The 17,384-nt window shown below is 38.3% G+C and overlaps 1 protein-coding gene across 1 annotated transcript in view; it reads left to right on the top strand.

Annotated features, from left to right (window-relative positions):
* ATP8B4 (ATPase phospholipid transporting 8B4 (putative)) overlaps positions 1 to 17,384 on the top strand; it is a 236,005-nt gene that overhangs the window by 149,402 nt on the left and 69,219 nt on the right. Inside the window, exons 13-15 of the mRNA XM_056135410.1 lie at positions 3,283 to 3,491; positions 8,667 to 8,710; positions 13,605 to 13,770. Of these exons, the coding sequence (XP_055991385.1) occupies positions 3,283 to 3,491; positions 8,667 to 8,710; positions 13,605 to 13,770 (419 nt within the window). The remainder of the gene's footprint in view (positions 1 to 3,282; positions 3,492 to 8,666; positions 8,711 to 13,604; positions 13,771 to 17,384) is intronic.

Genomic DNA, 17,384 nt, shown 5'->3' with positions numbered 1-17,384 from the left:
CCCAGTAACGTCTCCATTTTGAGACTTGTTGTTACTGTATTTGGCATATTGAATATGTCACGGTAGCTTGCCAGGCTTTGTCGTGCGGGCGAGATACTCTCAGTAGCTTGCTGGACTCTCTGAGAGGGGCGGAGGAATCGAACCCGGCTTGGCCTGGCTGGCTACACGCAAGGCAAATGCCCTACTGCTGTGCTATCTTTCCAACCCCACTAAAAACTACAAGTAAGTTTAATGAAAAAGCTGCTATGTTGGCTCTAATGTTTATTTAGAGAAATATTTTGTTTTCTATCAGGAAGTATGAATAAATGATAAAAGCTAGGAATATTTGAACTCTTGTTTTGCTTTTGGTTTGAGGCCACATCCTGAGGCTGCCCAGGACTTACTCCTGGCTCTGTGCCTTGGTGATGCTCAAGGGACAATATGGCCTTCTGGACTTCTAACTGTGCCCTCCCTACGTCCAAGGTATGTGCCCTTCCCGCTGTGTTATCGCTCCAGCCATAAAGCTAAGAATATTTTAAAAAGCAGAGAATAAAATGTTCTCTTATCACTGTCCTTGTATTTCCAAATTTTATAAGGCTAAAATAATGAAAATGAGGTGAATTAAGTGTTTTTTTAATAGGAGTAAAACCAAAATCTTGAAAGCACATTGTATTGAGGAAAATAATGTAGACGTGACATAAAAGCATCCCAATACAACAGGGAAAGAATTCCCTGTTCAACAAAATGATTTTTAAAAATGACTATTAGTTCCTCATATATATGTCATATACTCTTAAAACTCCCAACTGTGAGTCAGGCCAGATAGCAGAGGGTTAAAGAGCTTTCCTTGCATGAGCTGACTATTTGAAATCAGATACAACATATGGTCCCCTGAGCATCAGTAGCTGTGATTCCTGAGCACAGAGCCAAGATTAAGCCCTGAACACAGCTCCAGGAGTAATCTCTGAGCACAAAGTCAGGAATAATCCCTGAGCACTAATGGGTGTAGCCCCCAAACAGAATCAAAACTTTAATTGTGATAAAAAATTAAATGTGAAAGAATTAATAGTAAACTAGAAAAGAATAGAGGTATATGGTTATATATAAGCAAAACTTCCCAAGCTATACAATCTATAAACTACTGATAAATTTGATAAAGAATAGAAAACTTTTAAAAAAATTTTTTATTAGTAAAACACCATGAGGTACAGTTGTAGACTTACAAATTTTTGTGCTTGGGTTTCAGTTATACAGTGATCAAGTACCCATCCCTCCACCAGTGCCCATTTTCCACTACCATGGATCCCAGTATCTCTCCCACCCCCTATTCCCCCCATCCCACCCTGCCTCTATGGCAGGGCATTCCCTTTTGCTCTCTCTCTCCTTTTGGTGCTGTGGTTTGCAAAAGAGGCACTGAGTGGCAATCATCTTCCATCTATAGTCTACTTTCAGCATGCATTTCCCATCCTGGGAGGATCCTCCCAACACCCTTTATTTGGTGCGCCCTTCTCTATCTGAGCTGCCTAAGAATAGAAAACTTTTTTATATCAAAAATATTATTATAAAATAAATTAATAAATAAAAAATTAAAAATAGTGGAAATAATTTTTAAATTATAAATGAGAAACATTTATATAGTGTATGTGTCTATTATGTTATAAGTTACACATATAAAATTATTATAAATACACCAATATCTGAATAGGGAAGATAAAAGAGATAGATAATACAATAAGAAAATGTTGAGAGGGAATAGAACTGGCTAATAAAATTTTAAGAAGATCACACTCAGTGAAGGGCTGGAGCGATAGCACAGCAGGTAGGGCATTTGCCTTGCACGTGGCTGACATGGCTGATCCGAGTTTGATTCCTCCGCCCCTCTTGGAGAGCCTGGCAAACTACCAAGGGTATCTCACCCTCACGCTAAAGCCTGGCAAGCTACCAATGATGTATTCGATATGCCAAATACAGTAACCAGTCTCACAATGTTACTGGGCCCACTAGAGCAAATCAATGAACAATGGGAGGACAGTGACAGTGACAGTGGCACTCAGTGAAAAGCAAAGACAAATAATAAATGATAGTGAGAAGTCATTTGGTTTGGCATGCAGTAAAATGTACTTAGAAAATAAAAAAGTAAAATCAAAAAATAAAAATATCTTTGAATGGAATTGTGCTGGGCTGGAGCGATAGCACAGCGGTAGGGCGTTTGCCTTGCACGCCGCCAACATGGCTGACCCGAGTTTGATTCCTCCGCCCTTCTCGGAGAGCCCGGCAAGCTCCCGAGAGGATCTCGCCCGCACGGCAGAGCCTGGCAAGCTCCCCGTGACGTATTCGATATGCCAGACACAGTAACAACAAAGTCTCCAATGGAGTCGTTACTGGGCCCGCTCGAGCAAATCGACGAACAACAGGAGGACAGTGACAGTGACAGGAAATGTGCTGACTTACTATAGGTCTGAAACATTTGAATTTCAATAATTTACTGGTTGAAATTTACATTGTTTAACCTTATTTGGAATAAGTTTGACCTTATGCATGGCAAAGACTGAAGAAGTTCACACTCTTGCCCACAGAAATACCACTTTTAGGGTTGATAAGTCATAAATTATTACAAGATCATGAACAAATGTTTTCTTGTAAGTTGGTAGAGAGATATGGTAATATATCCTTGCTTTCATTATATACATACATATGTTGCTTATGTTTCATGAAAATATTATTTTCTATCTCTTGGCAAGTGAAGCCATACCAACCAATGTACTGGAAAGTTTTAAGCAGCTTATTTCTTTAGATCAGACATCTGGTAAAAGCTATTACTAACGGTTTTCCCTAATGTCTAGAAGGAGATGCCAATTATTATGCTGCATAAGAATTCTCACCTGGGGCTATTAATACAGAACCATGGATCGTTTCCTGAAATGTCATATAAAATGAGTTTGGTTTATGGGACTGTAAGGAAACAATTTAAAAAGGTTTATGATCATTGTCTGTTGAGAAGATTCCTGGCATCCCTTATGGTCCCATGAGTACCAGGAGTGATTCCTGAACTCAGAGACAGAAGTAAGCTCTGAACATAGCTGGGTATGGTCCCCAAACAAAAGAAAAGAAAACAAAACAACAGAAAAAACAAAAATAAAAAAAAGGATAAAAGCAAAGATAACTTTTGGAGAGTCACTAGGGCCCAGGTTCAGAGTTTTCACATTTTCTTCTTTGAAAACTTGGCAGAAGTCATGCTTTTTTCAAAGTCATGTATGTCCTGAAATTGATGGAACTTTTTTCCCTCCTTTTAATGGATGAAAGTGTGGAAGTTATTCGCCTGGGACACAGTTATTTTATAAACTGGGATCGGAAGATGTATTACACTGGGAAAGCAACACCTGCTGAAGCTCGGACGACCACACTCAATGAGGAACTGGGCCAGATTGAATATGTTTTCTCTGACAAAACAGGCACCCTCACTCAAAACATCATGGCTTTTAAAAAATGTTCCATTAATGGAAAAATCTATGGTAAGGGAAATAGCCATTTTCATAATGATGCTAACAGCTCTTTTCTTTTGGTATATATGTGGAGGCCTCTTCATCAATGCCTAGGAACCTGGGGCCCACTCTCACTGATACTTGGCCATATGGTGCTTCAGGCTGCCAGGGCTGTCCTGGGTGGGGGAGCAGAAGAAAGAGGGGTATATATACATATAAAAATATATATTTTTTAAATTTTTTAAAAATTTAAAATTTAAATATTTTAATTTTTTAAAATTTTATTGAATCACCATGAGATAGTTACAAGCTTTCATGTTTGGGTTTCAGTCACACAATGATAAAACACCCATCCCTCCACCAGTGCACATTCCCCACCACCAATATCCTCGATATACCCCCCTTTCCCACCCTCCCCCTGCTTCCATGGCAGACATGATTCCCCATAATCTCTCTCTACTTTTGGGCATTGTGGTTTGCAGTACAGACCCTGAGAGGTTATCATGTTTGTTTCTTTATCTACTTTCTGCACACATCTCCCATCCTGACTGATTCCTCCAGCCATCTTTTTCTTATTGATCAAGAAGGGGTATACATATCTTGCAGCAGTGCTGGGGATCACACTTGGAACCTGGTGAATACAAGGCCTGTTCACTAACGTTTTGAGCTAACTCCACAGCCCTGTTCTTTTTGAAAAAACTTTTTAATTTAAATCACCATGATTTGCAAAGTTATTGAGTCTTAAGCATACAGTTTTTAAGCGAACAATCAACCTTGGGCCAGAGAGACAGTAGAGTGGGTTGGGCACTTGCCTTGCATGAAGTCAATCTGAGTTTGATCCCCAGCATCCCATATGGTCCACCAATCCGTATAAGATGGCTGGGTGATCCCTGAACACCAAGACAGAAGTAATCCCTGAGCACTTCAGTATGCCACCTTCAAACCAAAACCAAAACCAAGAAAGCAAACAAACAAAATCACAGCAGCCCCCAAATGAGCTCTTTAAGGAAATTAAAAATTTCCTAAATCTTTGCTTCCTTATTAGTTTGGGCACCAGCAGCACATAAATAGGGCTGGGCACATAATAGACTCTCACTAATTTGTTGGATGATTTGACTAATTTAGGTAAAACTTTTAAGTTAAATGCTCTCTGAGTTCTACCTGCTTAAAGGAAACTTGAGATTTGTTGCTCTTCTTGAGTAAGGAAGTGGGTTTGATATGACATTGTCAGGGGTATTTTCAGTGCTCCTGCTTTGTGGCAAGAAGCATACCCATCACTTAGAGAGAACAAGTTCTTTGAAACCTGATTTTTCTTGGTAACAACAGTATTTTATCCTTGCTCAGATGTGGACTTGATGTTTAGTCTGTGGTTGTGAGAACCAACTCTTCCATTCCAAAAACTTTACACAGCACAGGACTATTCCAAGTGGCCAGACCAGATCAATATTCCATTCCTGTTTGTATCTTTTTGTCAGGAGAAATACTAAATACTGAAATAGTAAACAGGTCACCTTGGCTTAGTCCAATTAGCAGACAGTGACTTTTACTGAGAGACAGATGGATACTCGTGAATTTAGTCTGTGGAGAGTGCCCTGTATTAATCCCTTTACATTGGACTCTAAGCTTCCAGTGTCTTAGTCTAGAACATTCAGAGTAAAACTTTTCCTTTTGTTTTCTTGATGGGAAACATCATATATTGCTAAGGTTTTGTTTTGTTTTATTTTTGAGCCACACCTAGCGATGCTCAGGGGTAACTTCTAGCTTTGAACTGAGGAATTACTTCTGGAGGTGCTCCGGGGACCATATGGGATATTGAAGATTGAACCTTGAACCTAGGTTGGCCACATGCAAGACTAGCAGTGCCTTACCTGCTGTACTATCTCTCTGGCCTTACCTAAGGTATTTTAAAGCAATATTTGACTTTGGATAAAACTAAGAAATACAAGAAGTTGACTCCTGTGCTTTCCTGCCTTCTGACCTCATTCTGCTACCCCCATCTTCATACCCAAGACCACTGTAATTACCTCCCCTTCCCTCAGCTCCTTCTTTCTCTCTAGGCTTCCCTGGGAAGAGAACAGATGACGTTAAAGGTAGGATACCCCAAGGCCTCAGCTGCACTGTGAATTTCTTATATCACTCTCATAAGGTTTAATAATAAATAGAACCTTTACTTAAATTTATTTCATTTAATAATATTTTTAATGGAGTAGTTTAAATGACAAATTTTTAGAATATTGGAGTTATTTTGAATTATTATGAATTCTCATACTGAGGATTTAATATCATTCTAGGAAAAGATTATGAGGAAATTATCAAACATATGAACCATATTCTATTTATTTGATTTATCAAGTTTTTAAAATAGACCTTCAAGTTTCACAATATACTCTAATATCTTTGCAAATCTTCAAATTTACAAATCCCATGATTGCTGCAGTTTCCTTCTCACAAAACAGGAACGTAATTGGAAAACTTAACCCTGAGACACTTCATTTTATGCCATTATAGTTTGTAATATATTCATGACACATTATAATGTTTAAAGATGTTGGTGGATGGCCTTGGACTTTATGGTAGTGGGGGTTGTAATAATAATGCACATCAATACAATAAGCATTAACACAATTGAAACCACGTTCCCTAAGCTATTAATATGAATGTGTATATGTATATACATACATACACATATATATTTTTTTCTTTTTGGGTCACACCTGGTGATGTACAGGGGTTACTCCTGGCTCTGCACTCAGGAATTACTCCTGGCAGTGCTCAGGGGACCATAGGGGATGCTGGGAATTGAACCTGGTCAATTCCCTACCTGCTATCACTCCAGTCCCATCACATATATGTATTTTTACTAAAGGACTCAGGATACTTCAGACTCACTGTTTTGGGGGTTTTATTTTCATCCAAGTTGGCCAGTTTATATATAAAATCAAACTCAGGGTGGTGTCCCCAGAAGAGAGGCCCTAGCTCCATCCTGAGTAGAGAATCCTTTATTCAGAAGGGCAATAGAGGAGGGTTTGATATAATAGGACTCTCAACTATGGGTCATCAGCACTACTTAGATACCTTGGCTTTGAGAGGACCTGATCACTGGAAAGCTAGAATGGGGACTCATGCTACCCTCCCAGAAAATTTCAGCATTCCATTCTGATTTACTCAAAAGGCCCTCCCGTTGATCATCGATTTGCTCGAGCGGGCCCAGTAACGTCTCCATTGGAGACTTTTGTTGTTACTGTGTTTGGCATATCGAATACGTCACGGGGAGCTTGCCAGGCTCTGAAACTTTAAAAATAATTTCTGACTTAGAACTATTCTATTTCAGACCGCTTTAAAAATCCACCCCTCCTCCAGGCTGGAGAGTTGGTGCAGTGGGTAAAGTGCTTTTCCTGTGCATGACTGACCTGGATTCAATCCCGGGCATCCCTAGTGGTTTCCTGAACACTGCTAGGAGTGATTCCTGAGCACAGATCCAGGAGTAGTCCCCAAACAAAAGAAATTACCCCGCCCCCCATTAACATACCTATAAATGTTGAGGAACTTAATTTTATACAAATACATAAATTTTGCTTTGTTTTAATAATTTTATCAGGACTACAACCTAAGGGATAATGAATGACCAAAGCATAATTGCTGTGAGTTTAAAATTAAAATGCAAGAAATCTGACTAGGTGTTTTGACAGCTCAGGATCTCCTTCTGCCTGCATCCCTTCGGGGGTTCCAGATTTATGCTTGTTCCCCAAGGCATTTTATTGCCATTACATTGTGTAGCGAAGAGAGAAGGACTCGGTCTCAAAAACCCACTTGATGAATTACTGGCCTCTGTTTAATCACATCACATTAAATTTTGTTCTTAAGTTCCTTTCACCATAAAGTGGGACTGAAAATATTCATCTTGCAACTTTGCTATGATGATCATGTAAGTGCATAGCACTGGATCGATGGAAATAAATCTCATAACTTGGACGGGAAATATACTCATGATAAAAAGTATTTAACTTTGTATACCAAAAAAACACTAGAAAAGTTATAAAGGTCTTTAAGTATGAAAAAAATGAAAATAAATTATGGGACACAGGCTAATTTAGAGCCACTTAAAATTAGATTCACAAACAATTTTAAATGACAGGAGAAATGATCACAATTTAAATAGTTAAAATATAGCAGAAATCAGAAATTTATTATAATATGATGAACATATATAATCATACATATTATAAGGACTGGAGCAATAGCACAGTGAATAGTGCATTTGCCTTGCACGCTGCCAACCCGGCTGAGCTGGGTTCGATTCCTCCACCCCTCTCGGAGAGCCCAGCAAGCTACCGAGAGTATCTCGCCCTCACGGCAAAGCCTGGCAAGCTACCCGTGATGTATTCGATATGCCAAACACAGTAGCAATTGTCACAATGGAGATGTTACTGGGCCCACTCAAGCAAATCAATGAACAACGGGAGGACAGTGACAGGACAGTGACATATTATAAAAGCATACATATTATCATGAATGCTATGTGTGGTTATGTAATCACACAGTTCCCCAAAACTCAATGTATCCTGCTTATACTGGTGGGACTATAAATGATATTTATTTTCTTCTATATACATCTTACATTTTATAATATATTTGTAGTACGCACATATAAAACACTAAGAATGTTATTTTTTTAATTAAAACATTTTTCAATAGTGAGACATAAGAGTGTTATTTTTTAATATCTGATACATGGTTGTGTTCTTCGCTAAAGAGGATACTGGCATTGTTTTGACCGTGATATTACACAGATGTATCTGGCACAAACCAAGAGGCAAAGATACACTCACCAAGCATTGATAAAAGTTTGTCTGCTTAGGCTATAATTTTGAATTCCCTAATAGTAGAGATAAAGTGGCAAAAGACAAAATTTGCCTCTTGCAAACATCATAGATAACAACTGACGGATAAAATTTATAGCAAAACACCACTTGCAGGCTTCATACTTTTTTTAAAATCATGAGGCAATTTTGTTTTCTTTTAGCACACATGAGCATCTCTGTGTTGATCGTCATATAGAGGGTTGTAAGTTGAAAGCGTTTCCCTAGAGTCTGTATTTTAATTCATAATGCCACCTAGTAACAGTGCATTGATACATAAGTCTACTCCTTTGAACTGTGTAGGTCCAGTTTTACTTTTATTTATTTTTGATTTTTGTCTTGGCAGGTGAAGCATTTGATGACCCGGGTCAGAATACAGACAAGACTAAGGTGGGGAGATGATAAGATGTCATTCTTACATTAGATTTCATATTGTGCATACTTTAGAACAACAACAAGTAACTGGAGACCTGTTTTTCATTATGATCAAATGAAATAATTAAGTACATTAAGAGAATATGCTCATATTTTAAATGTTCTCCTCATCTAGATCACCATCTACAAGATTTTCCTGTTTCTTCTATTCTTTTAGATCGATTTATGTCTAAGCAAGAAAATATTTCTCTATTTTTATGCAAATGGTGTCATTTTATGCATACTCTTTTCATTTTTTTCTCAAGCATGTGTTTTTTGCAAGTAATTTTATTCAATTTTTAATTTGTGGTATCATGGTTTATGATAGTATTGAACCCCGGGTGGGCTGCGTGCACGACAAATGACCTACCTACTGTCCTGTCTCCCTGGGCCCTTCTCTTTTTCTTTAACTCCACTTACTATGACTTCCTCCAGTTTCACTGAAATGGTAGCAAATGGCAAGATTTCATTTTTTCTCTTAATTGAATAATACTCTCATATGTACCTATGCCACAATTTTTTTCTTCACTCTTGTTGTTGAACATTGGGGTTGTTTTCAGATATTGGCTCTTTTCATCTTAAGAAGAAGTAATTTTACTTATTCCTTTCCATTTTGGATTACTTTCATTTCCTTTACTTGTTTAATTACTCTTACTAGTACTACTAGATCTATGTGGAAGTGATGAGAAATAGGCATCCTTGATCCTGTTTCTGGTCTCAAAGAAAAAAATTTAAGTTTTTCACCATTGAAAATGATGTTAGCTATGGACTTCTCATAAATGGCCTTTGTTATGTTGAGGTAATATAATTCTATTCCTAGTTTGTTGAGTACTTTTTGGCACAGAGCACGTAGAATTGTGTCAAGGTCTTTACTGCAATTATTCAGATAACCAAGTGATTTTTACAATTCTTTGTTCTGTTCATGTGAATATAACATTGATTGATGTACATATGTTGAACAATTCTGCCATCCAAGGATAAGTCACACTTGGTCATGGTGTATTATGATCTTTTGGTATGGTTTTTGAGAACTTTTAGATCTGTACTTATAGAGATATTGGCATGTATTTTTCTTTTTCTATAGTTCTTTTTTTCTGGCCTTGAATCAGATCAGGGAATACTGGCCTCATAAAATAAATTTTGGAAGACTTCCATACTCTTCTATGCTTTGGAAATATTTGAGAGGAATTGGCATTAATTCTTGTTTCAATGTTTATAGAATTCACTAGTGAAACATTCTGGTCTTAGACTTTTCTTCGTTGAGAGGTTTTATATTATAGATTGAATATCCTTACCAGCTATATGTCTGTCCACATTTTCTACTAAACATGGCTCAGATTTGTTATACTACATGTTTCTAGTAATTTATCTATTCTAGGTTGTCTAATATGTTGGCATGTACTTGTCCCATAGTTGTTTCATAAAAATCTTTTTACTATCTGTGGTATCAGTTGTAATTTATTTCTTTGATTTCTCATTTTATTTACATGTGTCCTCTCCTTTCTTTTGGTTGTCTAGCAAAAAGTTTTACAATTTTATTTCCAAAAACCCCTCAATGTTTAGCTTTTTATTCCTACAATTATTAATTCTCCATTTTGTTTATTTTTATCTTTATTTAATTCTTCCTACTTTAGATTTGTCCTTTTTCTAATTATCTGTTGTGAAATGTTAGATTGCTGGTTTAAGATTGTTTTCTTTTTCAAGGATGGCTATAACTAGAAACTTCTCTTTTAATATGACTTTGCTTATACCCCATCTAAGCTTCAGTATGTTGTCATTAACTTTTCTCAAGATATTTTTCTACCAGTAGTGATTCCTGAGCACCATGCCAGGAGTAGATCTGGAGCACCACTGGGTATGGTTGTAAAAACAGAAAAAAAAGTTAAAGATTAATCAACTATGTGTTCTCTAACAGCTCCATTTAGAGGAATCTATGAGAATATATTTTTTTAAAAATATAATAACTCGAGTAGGCACCAGTAACGTCTCCATCGTGAGACTTGGTGTTACTATTTTTGGCATATTGAATACGCCATGGGGAGCTTGCCAGGCTCTGCTGTGTGGGCAGGATAATCTTGGTAGCTTGCCGGGCTCTTCGAGAGAGATGGAGAAATCGAACCCAGGTCAGCCATGTGCTAGGCAAACACCCTACCCGCTGTGTTATTGCTCCAGCCAATTTGTGGAATATAAAATAACATAATAGGAGACTGGCACCCAAGGACAGTAGACACAAGGGTCAAGAATATTGCTCCATAGTTGGAAGCCTGCTTCATGAGCTGGGGGAGAAGGTAGCTGGAATAGAAAGGGGATCACTAATTCAATGATGGTTGGAGGGATCATTTGGGATGGGAGATGTGTGCTCAAAGTAGCTAAAGGACCAAACACGATAGCTTCTCAGTGTCTTTATTGTAAACCATTATGCCCCAAAATAGAGAGAATATGGGGGAAATTGTCTGCCATAGAGGCGGGGGAGGGTGGCAGATACTTGGAACACTGGTGGTGGAAAATGTGCACTGGTGAAGTTGATGGGTGTCGATCGTTGTATGAACTCAAACATGAAAGCTTTGTAACTGTATCAGATGGTGATACAATAAAAAAATTCACTTAATATATATATATATATATATATATATATATATATATATATGGCTGGGGCAATAGCACAGCGAGTAGGATGTTTGCCTTGCACACGGCTGACCTGAGTTTGATTCCTCTGCTTCTCTCGAAAAGCCCGGCAAGCTAGCGAGAGTATCTCGCCCAAACGGCAAAGTCTGGCAAGCTACCCCTGATGTATTCGATATGCTAAAAACAGTAACAACAAGTCTCACAATGAAGACGTTACTGGGCCTGCTGGAGTAAATCAATGAACAATGGGAGGACAGTGCTACTGTAGTGCTATTTACAGTTAGTTAGATATGGAAAGAGCTCAAGTGTCCAATGACAAATGAGCAGATAAATGTTTGTATCCCGTTGTATACAATTCAGTGGAATACAACTCAGCTATATAAAAAAGATGAAGTCTTAGGGCAGCATGGACAAATCTGGAGGAGACTATATAAAAAATGATAGTGGATCATAAAGAAAGAAAGCAAAGAAACAGACAAAATCCAATAAAAACAAACCCTTGAACTGTTAATGGTTGAATTGACTTTATCAGAAAGTGGGGGTGAGGACAGAGGAGGAAGGGGCTCCATAGATTATGATGGAAGATTATTGATGCTTTGATGGTGGGTATGGTGTGGTGACATATACATTTGAAGAAGTGTGATTTTGTACTTCTAAAACATATATAGTGTTGTAATTTAACTCATAAACTCATGTGGAAGTGTGTAGTGCTGACTCTGGGTGCTCACTCTTGAAATAGAAACAGGTTTACAATCTCTTTTCCAAAACTTTAGGGTTCTTAAGGAATTTAGAATTTGTCTAGTTATAGTAAGGTAATATGTAGTAATTGTTGTTAACCAGTATCTCAAGGGAGACAGAAGAGGCTATTATCAAACATTAGTAGTTTTTCACAGGAAAATACATACAAACATTATTAAACTCAAAAAGTTCCATAATATAATTGTTATTTTGGATATATATGTTGCCATGATGATTTTAAATCTGGTCAGTTTTTTCTTTTCTTTTTTCTTTTTTTATTAGTGAAACACCATGAGGTACAGTTATAGACTTAGAAATTTTTGTGCTTGGGTTTCAGTTATACAATGATCAAGTACCCATCCCTCCACCAGTGCCCATTTCCCACCACCACGGATCCCAGTATCCCTCCCACCCCCAACCCCACTCTCCCCATCCCACCCTGCTTCTGTGGGAGGGCATTCCCTTTTGTTCTCTCTCTCTCCTTTTGGGTCTTGTGATTTGCAAGAGAGGCATTGAGTGGCAATCATGTTTGGTCTGTAGTCTACTTTCAGCATGCTTCTCCCACCCTGGGAGGATCCTCCCAACATCCTTTATTTGGTGCTCTCTTCTCTATCTGAGCTTCCTTTTCCCCTAGCACATGTGGCTGGCCTCCAAGTCATGGAGCAAAATTCCTGGTACTAATCTCGGCCACTCCTGGGTGTTAGTCTCCCATTTTGTTGCTTTATGTTCCCCAGATGAATGCAATCTTTCTGTGTCTATCCCGCTCTTTCTGACTCATTTCACTTTACATGATACTTTCCATGTAGTACCAACTTGTATGTGAATTTCATGACTTCATCTTTTCTAACAGCTACATAATACTCCATTGTGTAAATGTACCAAAGTTTCTTTAACCAGTCATCTGTTCTCGGACACTCATTGGACCCAGCAATACCACTCCTGGGAATATATCCCAGAGAGGGAAAAAAGTATAGTCAAAGTGATATCTGCACTTGTTTGTTCATTGCAGCACTCTTTATAATAGCCAGTTTTTTCTTTTGAAGACTTCTGAAACTTTTCATTTTCTTTTTTTCTTTTGCTTTTTGGGTCACACCCATCGATGCACAGGGATTACTCCTGGCTCTGCACTCAGGAATTACCCCTGGCGATGCTCAGGGGACCATATGGGATGCTGGGAATTGAACCCTGGTCGGCCGCGTGCAAGCAATAGCGCATATCCTACCTGCTGTGCTATTGCTTCAGCCCCTGAAACTTTTCATTTTCAAGCCTTTTTAAAAAATTTTTTGAAATTGCAATAAGTATGTGGACCTGTATAATGTTTGGATAGCATCTCCCCCTCTGACCCCACCCCCCATCACTCCACCCCTGCATTTGAGTGTCAGGTGCTTTAATTGTGAAATTAAGCTAAAAATGCTTAGATGGAATACTGCTGGATTACAAAAAGATTGTCATTGGAATATCATTGGATTGTCTAGTTATTTTTTTTTCTCATGTTATCCTCCTGCAGAAAAAGGATCATATGGATTTCTCAGTCAATCCCCAGGTAGACAGAAGATGTCAGTTCTTTGACCACCATCTGATGGAATCCCTTAAACTGGGAAACCCCAAAGTGAGAGAATTCCTTAGATTGCTTGCTCTCTGCCATACAGTAATGTCAGAGGAAAATAGTGCAGGTAAGTGAAAAGTGGCTGCATAGTGAGCCTTTATTGTTTTGTTTAAAAATTAATTTTATTTAAGATATTGGTAATTTAAAGGACCTTCTTATCAAATTAAAATTGTATTTTATCATTGTACAATTTAATTTTTTACTAAGTATTACAATGGACTCATTTTATACCAATTTACTGAATTTGATGAATTTTACAAATTAGTATTTGTATCACAAGTATTTTCTGAACAATGTGAAGAGATTTAGATAAATAGGAGAAATGGAAAGATGAGGCCCAAATAGGTCAGTTACACAAGAATGAAACTATTGTCATGATTGAGTACCACATTGACCATGAACTTCCTGGTATCCAGGACATATATCACTAAGGTCACATTATCAATATGCACTAGTTAATGCAGCATTACATCTAAGCACATAGATGATCATCAGATTTTGAATGAACTCTTCCATTTACAAGGGTAAGTTCATATTGCAGTATAATACACTTACTTAGCGCTGTAGCACTTATTTAGTACATTTAAATTGACTTTTTTGAAAAAAAAGACTTAAATTGACTTTTTACTCCAATTAAGCCCAGCCTTTTTATTATACAAGTTTGTTTCTTTATATTGCCAGCTATTGAGTTAAAATTACCACCCATAATTTAATTTGAAGTTGAAGTATGTATAAGCTCTTAACTATATTATATTATATACTTGTATGTTATGTGTGTATTGTTTATGAAAGCATATACTTATATATGTGGTATATATATATGTGCATTCTTTGTCTCTCTCTATAAATAGATTCACAATTTTGGGGGAAGGGAACCTGACCCGATGCTGGTCAGGGGTTACTCCTGGCTCTTTGCTTGCTCCTGATAGTGCTAAGGGGATTATGCACTGCCTAGGATCAAGCCTGTGCCCCCAGCTTGTATCTCTTGCACTCAGCCATTGAACTATCTCTGAGGCCCTATAAGCAATGTGTTCCTTTGTTGGGACTCTGTTGACGCCAGAGTTTCTTCCTTGATAATTGCTGGCTTAACCCTTTCTTCTGATTTTATTTTCTGTGAGGAGTGACCTAATGATATTTATGACTTAAACTCATCTTTAAACAACTGTTGCCAATCATGCTTTAATATATATTTTTTGAGAGACCAACACATTTTTGAATTCTCAAATGTAATGATATACCTGGGCTGGAACAATAGCACAGCGGGTAGGGCGTTTGCTTTGCATGAGGCCGACCTGGGTTTGATTCCTCCATCCCTCTCAGAGAGCCCAGCAAACTACTGAGAGTATCCCACCCGCACAGCACAGCAAATCCTGGCAAGCTCCCCGCGGCATATTTGATATGCCAAAAACAGTAACAACAAGTCTCACAATGGAGATGTTACTGGTGCCCGCTCGAACAAATCACTGAACAATGGGAGGACAGTGCTACAGTACAAGTTTCATCTTGGGGCCGAGAGTGATAGTACTGTGAGCAGGGAACTTGCCTTGCACACAACTGACCTAAGTTCAATCCCTGACTCTTCTTATGGTCCCCTGAGCCTGGCAGGCATGATTCTCTGAGCACAGGGCCAGGAGTAAGCCTGAACATCGTCAGTTTGGTCAATTTGCTGACCTTTTCTTCATACATTAAAAAAAAATCTTTGACAGCTAGGAGTGGTTCTGTGGCCTCTGAGCTGCTAAGAGTGGCCCCTATTTTGTAAAAGACAGGCTTATTATTCATAGAACCTCAAGAATAGGTTTCATATATGGAATCACTCAGTGAGAGGAGTGCAGAGGAAAGAGTTTGTATGTGGGAAGGCCTAGGAACCTCTTTGTACTGGGGTAGGATAACTAGGATTTTATGCATTTATTCTTTATTAGTGAATTTAAAACATAAGAGAGGGAATTAAAGTGTGGGAAAGGGGAAAAACAAGTGTTCAAAAGGTCAGTTATCTAAATGAACCAGAGTTCTAAAACAAAGGAAACTTCCGGGGTGGGGCTGCTGGCCTGAGAGAGCGCCTGGCTGTTAGTGTGTTTGTCTGAGGTAGCTGTCTTTGAAGTGGCTGCGTCACACAGTCAGATGTTGAATGTCACACACATGCAGCTGACTTGACAATTAAAAAGCTAGATGCCAGGTGTCATACCACAGTTATTTTACATTCCCACCAGACTTTGTTTTTAAAACAAATTAATTTCTTTTCTTTTTCTTGAACGAGATACTTTGCCAAATGTTAAAATTTAAGGTGACATTTTTCTCTCAGCATGCTGAAGAACATGCACTGTGTCTGACCATTCTTTCTCTTTCTGCACAAGGGACTGTAAAGGACTTTTCTTTCTAATTGTTTTAGAATTTCTTTTGTTAAAACGAATATCCTGCTTGCTCCATAGCTGGAAGCCTGCCTCATGAGCAAAGGGGAGAAGGCAGCTGGAATAGAGAAGGGATCACTAAGAAAAAAGATGGCCGGAGGAATCAGTTGGGATGGGAGATGCGTGCAGAAAGTAGATAAAGGAACAAACGTGATAACCTCTTAGGGTCTGTATTGCAAACCATAATGCCCACAAGTAGAGAGAGATTATGGGAAATAATCATATCTGCCATGGAGGCAGAGGGATGGTGGGAAAGGGAGGTTATAACGGGGATATTGGTGGTGGGGAATGTGCACTGTTGGAAGGATAGGTGTTTGATCATTGTGTGACCGTAATCCAAAAATGAAAGCATATAGCTATCTCACGGTGATTCAATAAAATTAATAAAAAAAATCCTGCAAGTCTAAGTGTAAATTTTAAAAATATGTGTTTCTTGGGTTTCCGCTGGATTTTTGAGTCTGTGAGTGATTTTTATTTCTGAAGTTCCCTCAGCCATATATATTCATCTACTATCTGTCTTACTTCTCCTCACACATTAGATTTTTCGCTGTCAGATGTTTTTTCTGTGTTTTTAATTTTTAAAAACAATATTCTCAGTTATCTATTTCTTTAATCTTCTTAAATATATTCTGGTATTTTCTCCATTAATTTTTCAGCTCACAATTATTTTTTCCAGTAGTATTGAATTTGTAAGGTTACATTTTCTTCTATTGCGGGGGCCGTACTCAGTGATCCTGAAGGATTGTGAATGAAGTGCTGTGGTAACTATGGTTCATATCCAAAGGCTCAAGAGTCTTACACTTTCCACTTTGCTGCATTTCTCTTTTTAAATTGAATCACCGTGAGATACACAGTTACAGAACTGATCATGGTTGGATTTCAGTCATACAGTATTCCAACACTCATCCTTCCATCCGTGTACATTTCCCACCACCACCCATTCCTTCACCAGTGTACATTTCCCACCATAAATGCCCCCAGTTTCCCTCCCTCATCCCAGACTGTGTCTATGGCAGGCAGTTTCCTTCTCTGTCTGTCTTTCTGTCTGTCTGTCTCTCTCCTTTGGGCATTATGGTTTGCAATACAGATACGGAGAGGTTATCGTGTTTGTCCCCTTACCGACTCACAGCACACAGTTCTTATCCAGAGCGATCATTTTCAACTATTTTTGTCATAGTGGTCCCATCTATATCCCAAATACCCATCCCCACCAGCACGTGTGGCAAGTCCCCATCCATGGATCAGTCTTTCTGGCTCTTGTTTCTACTGTCCATGG

This window comes from Sorex fumeus, unplaced genomic scaffold, assembly GCF_029834395.1.
Source record: "Sorex fumeus unplaced genomic scaffold, SorFum_2.1 ptg000111l, whole genome shotgun sequence".
Lineage (NCBI taxonomy): Eukaryota > Metazoa > Chordata > Mammalia > Eulipotyphla > Soricidae > Sorex > Sorex fumeus.
Note: the sequence above shows the minus strand (reverse complement) of the source record. Positions and strands in the feature narration are given on the sequence as shown.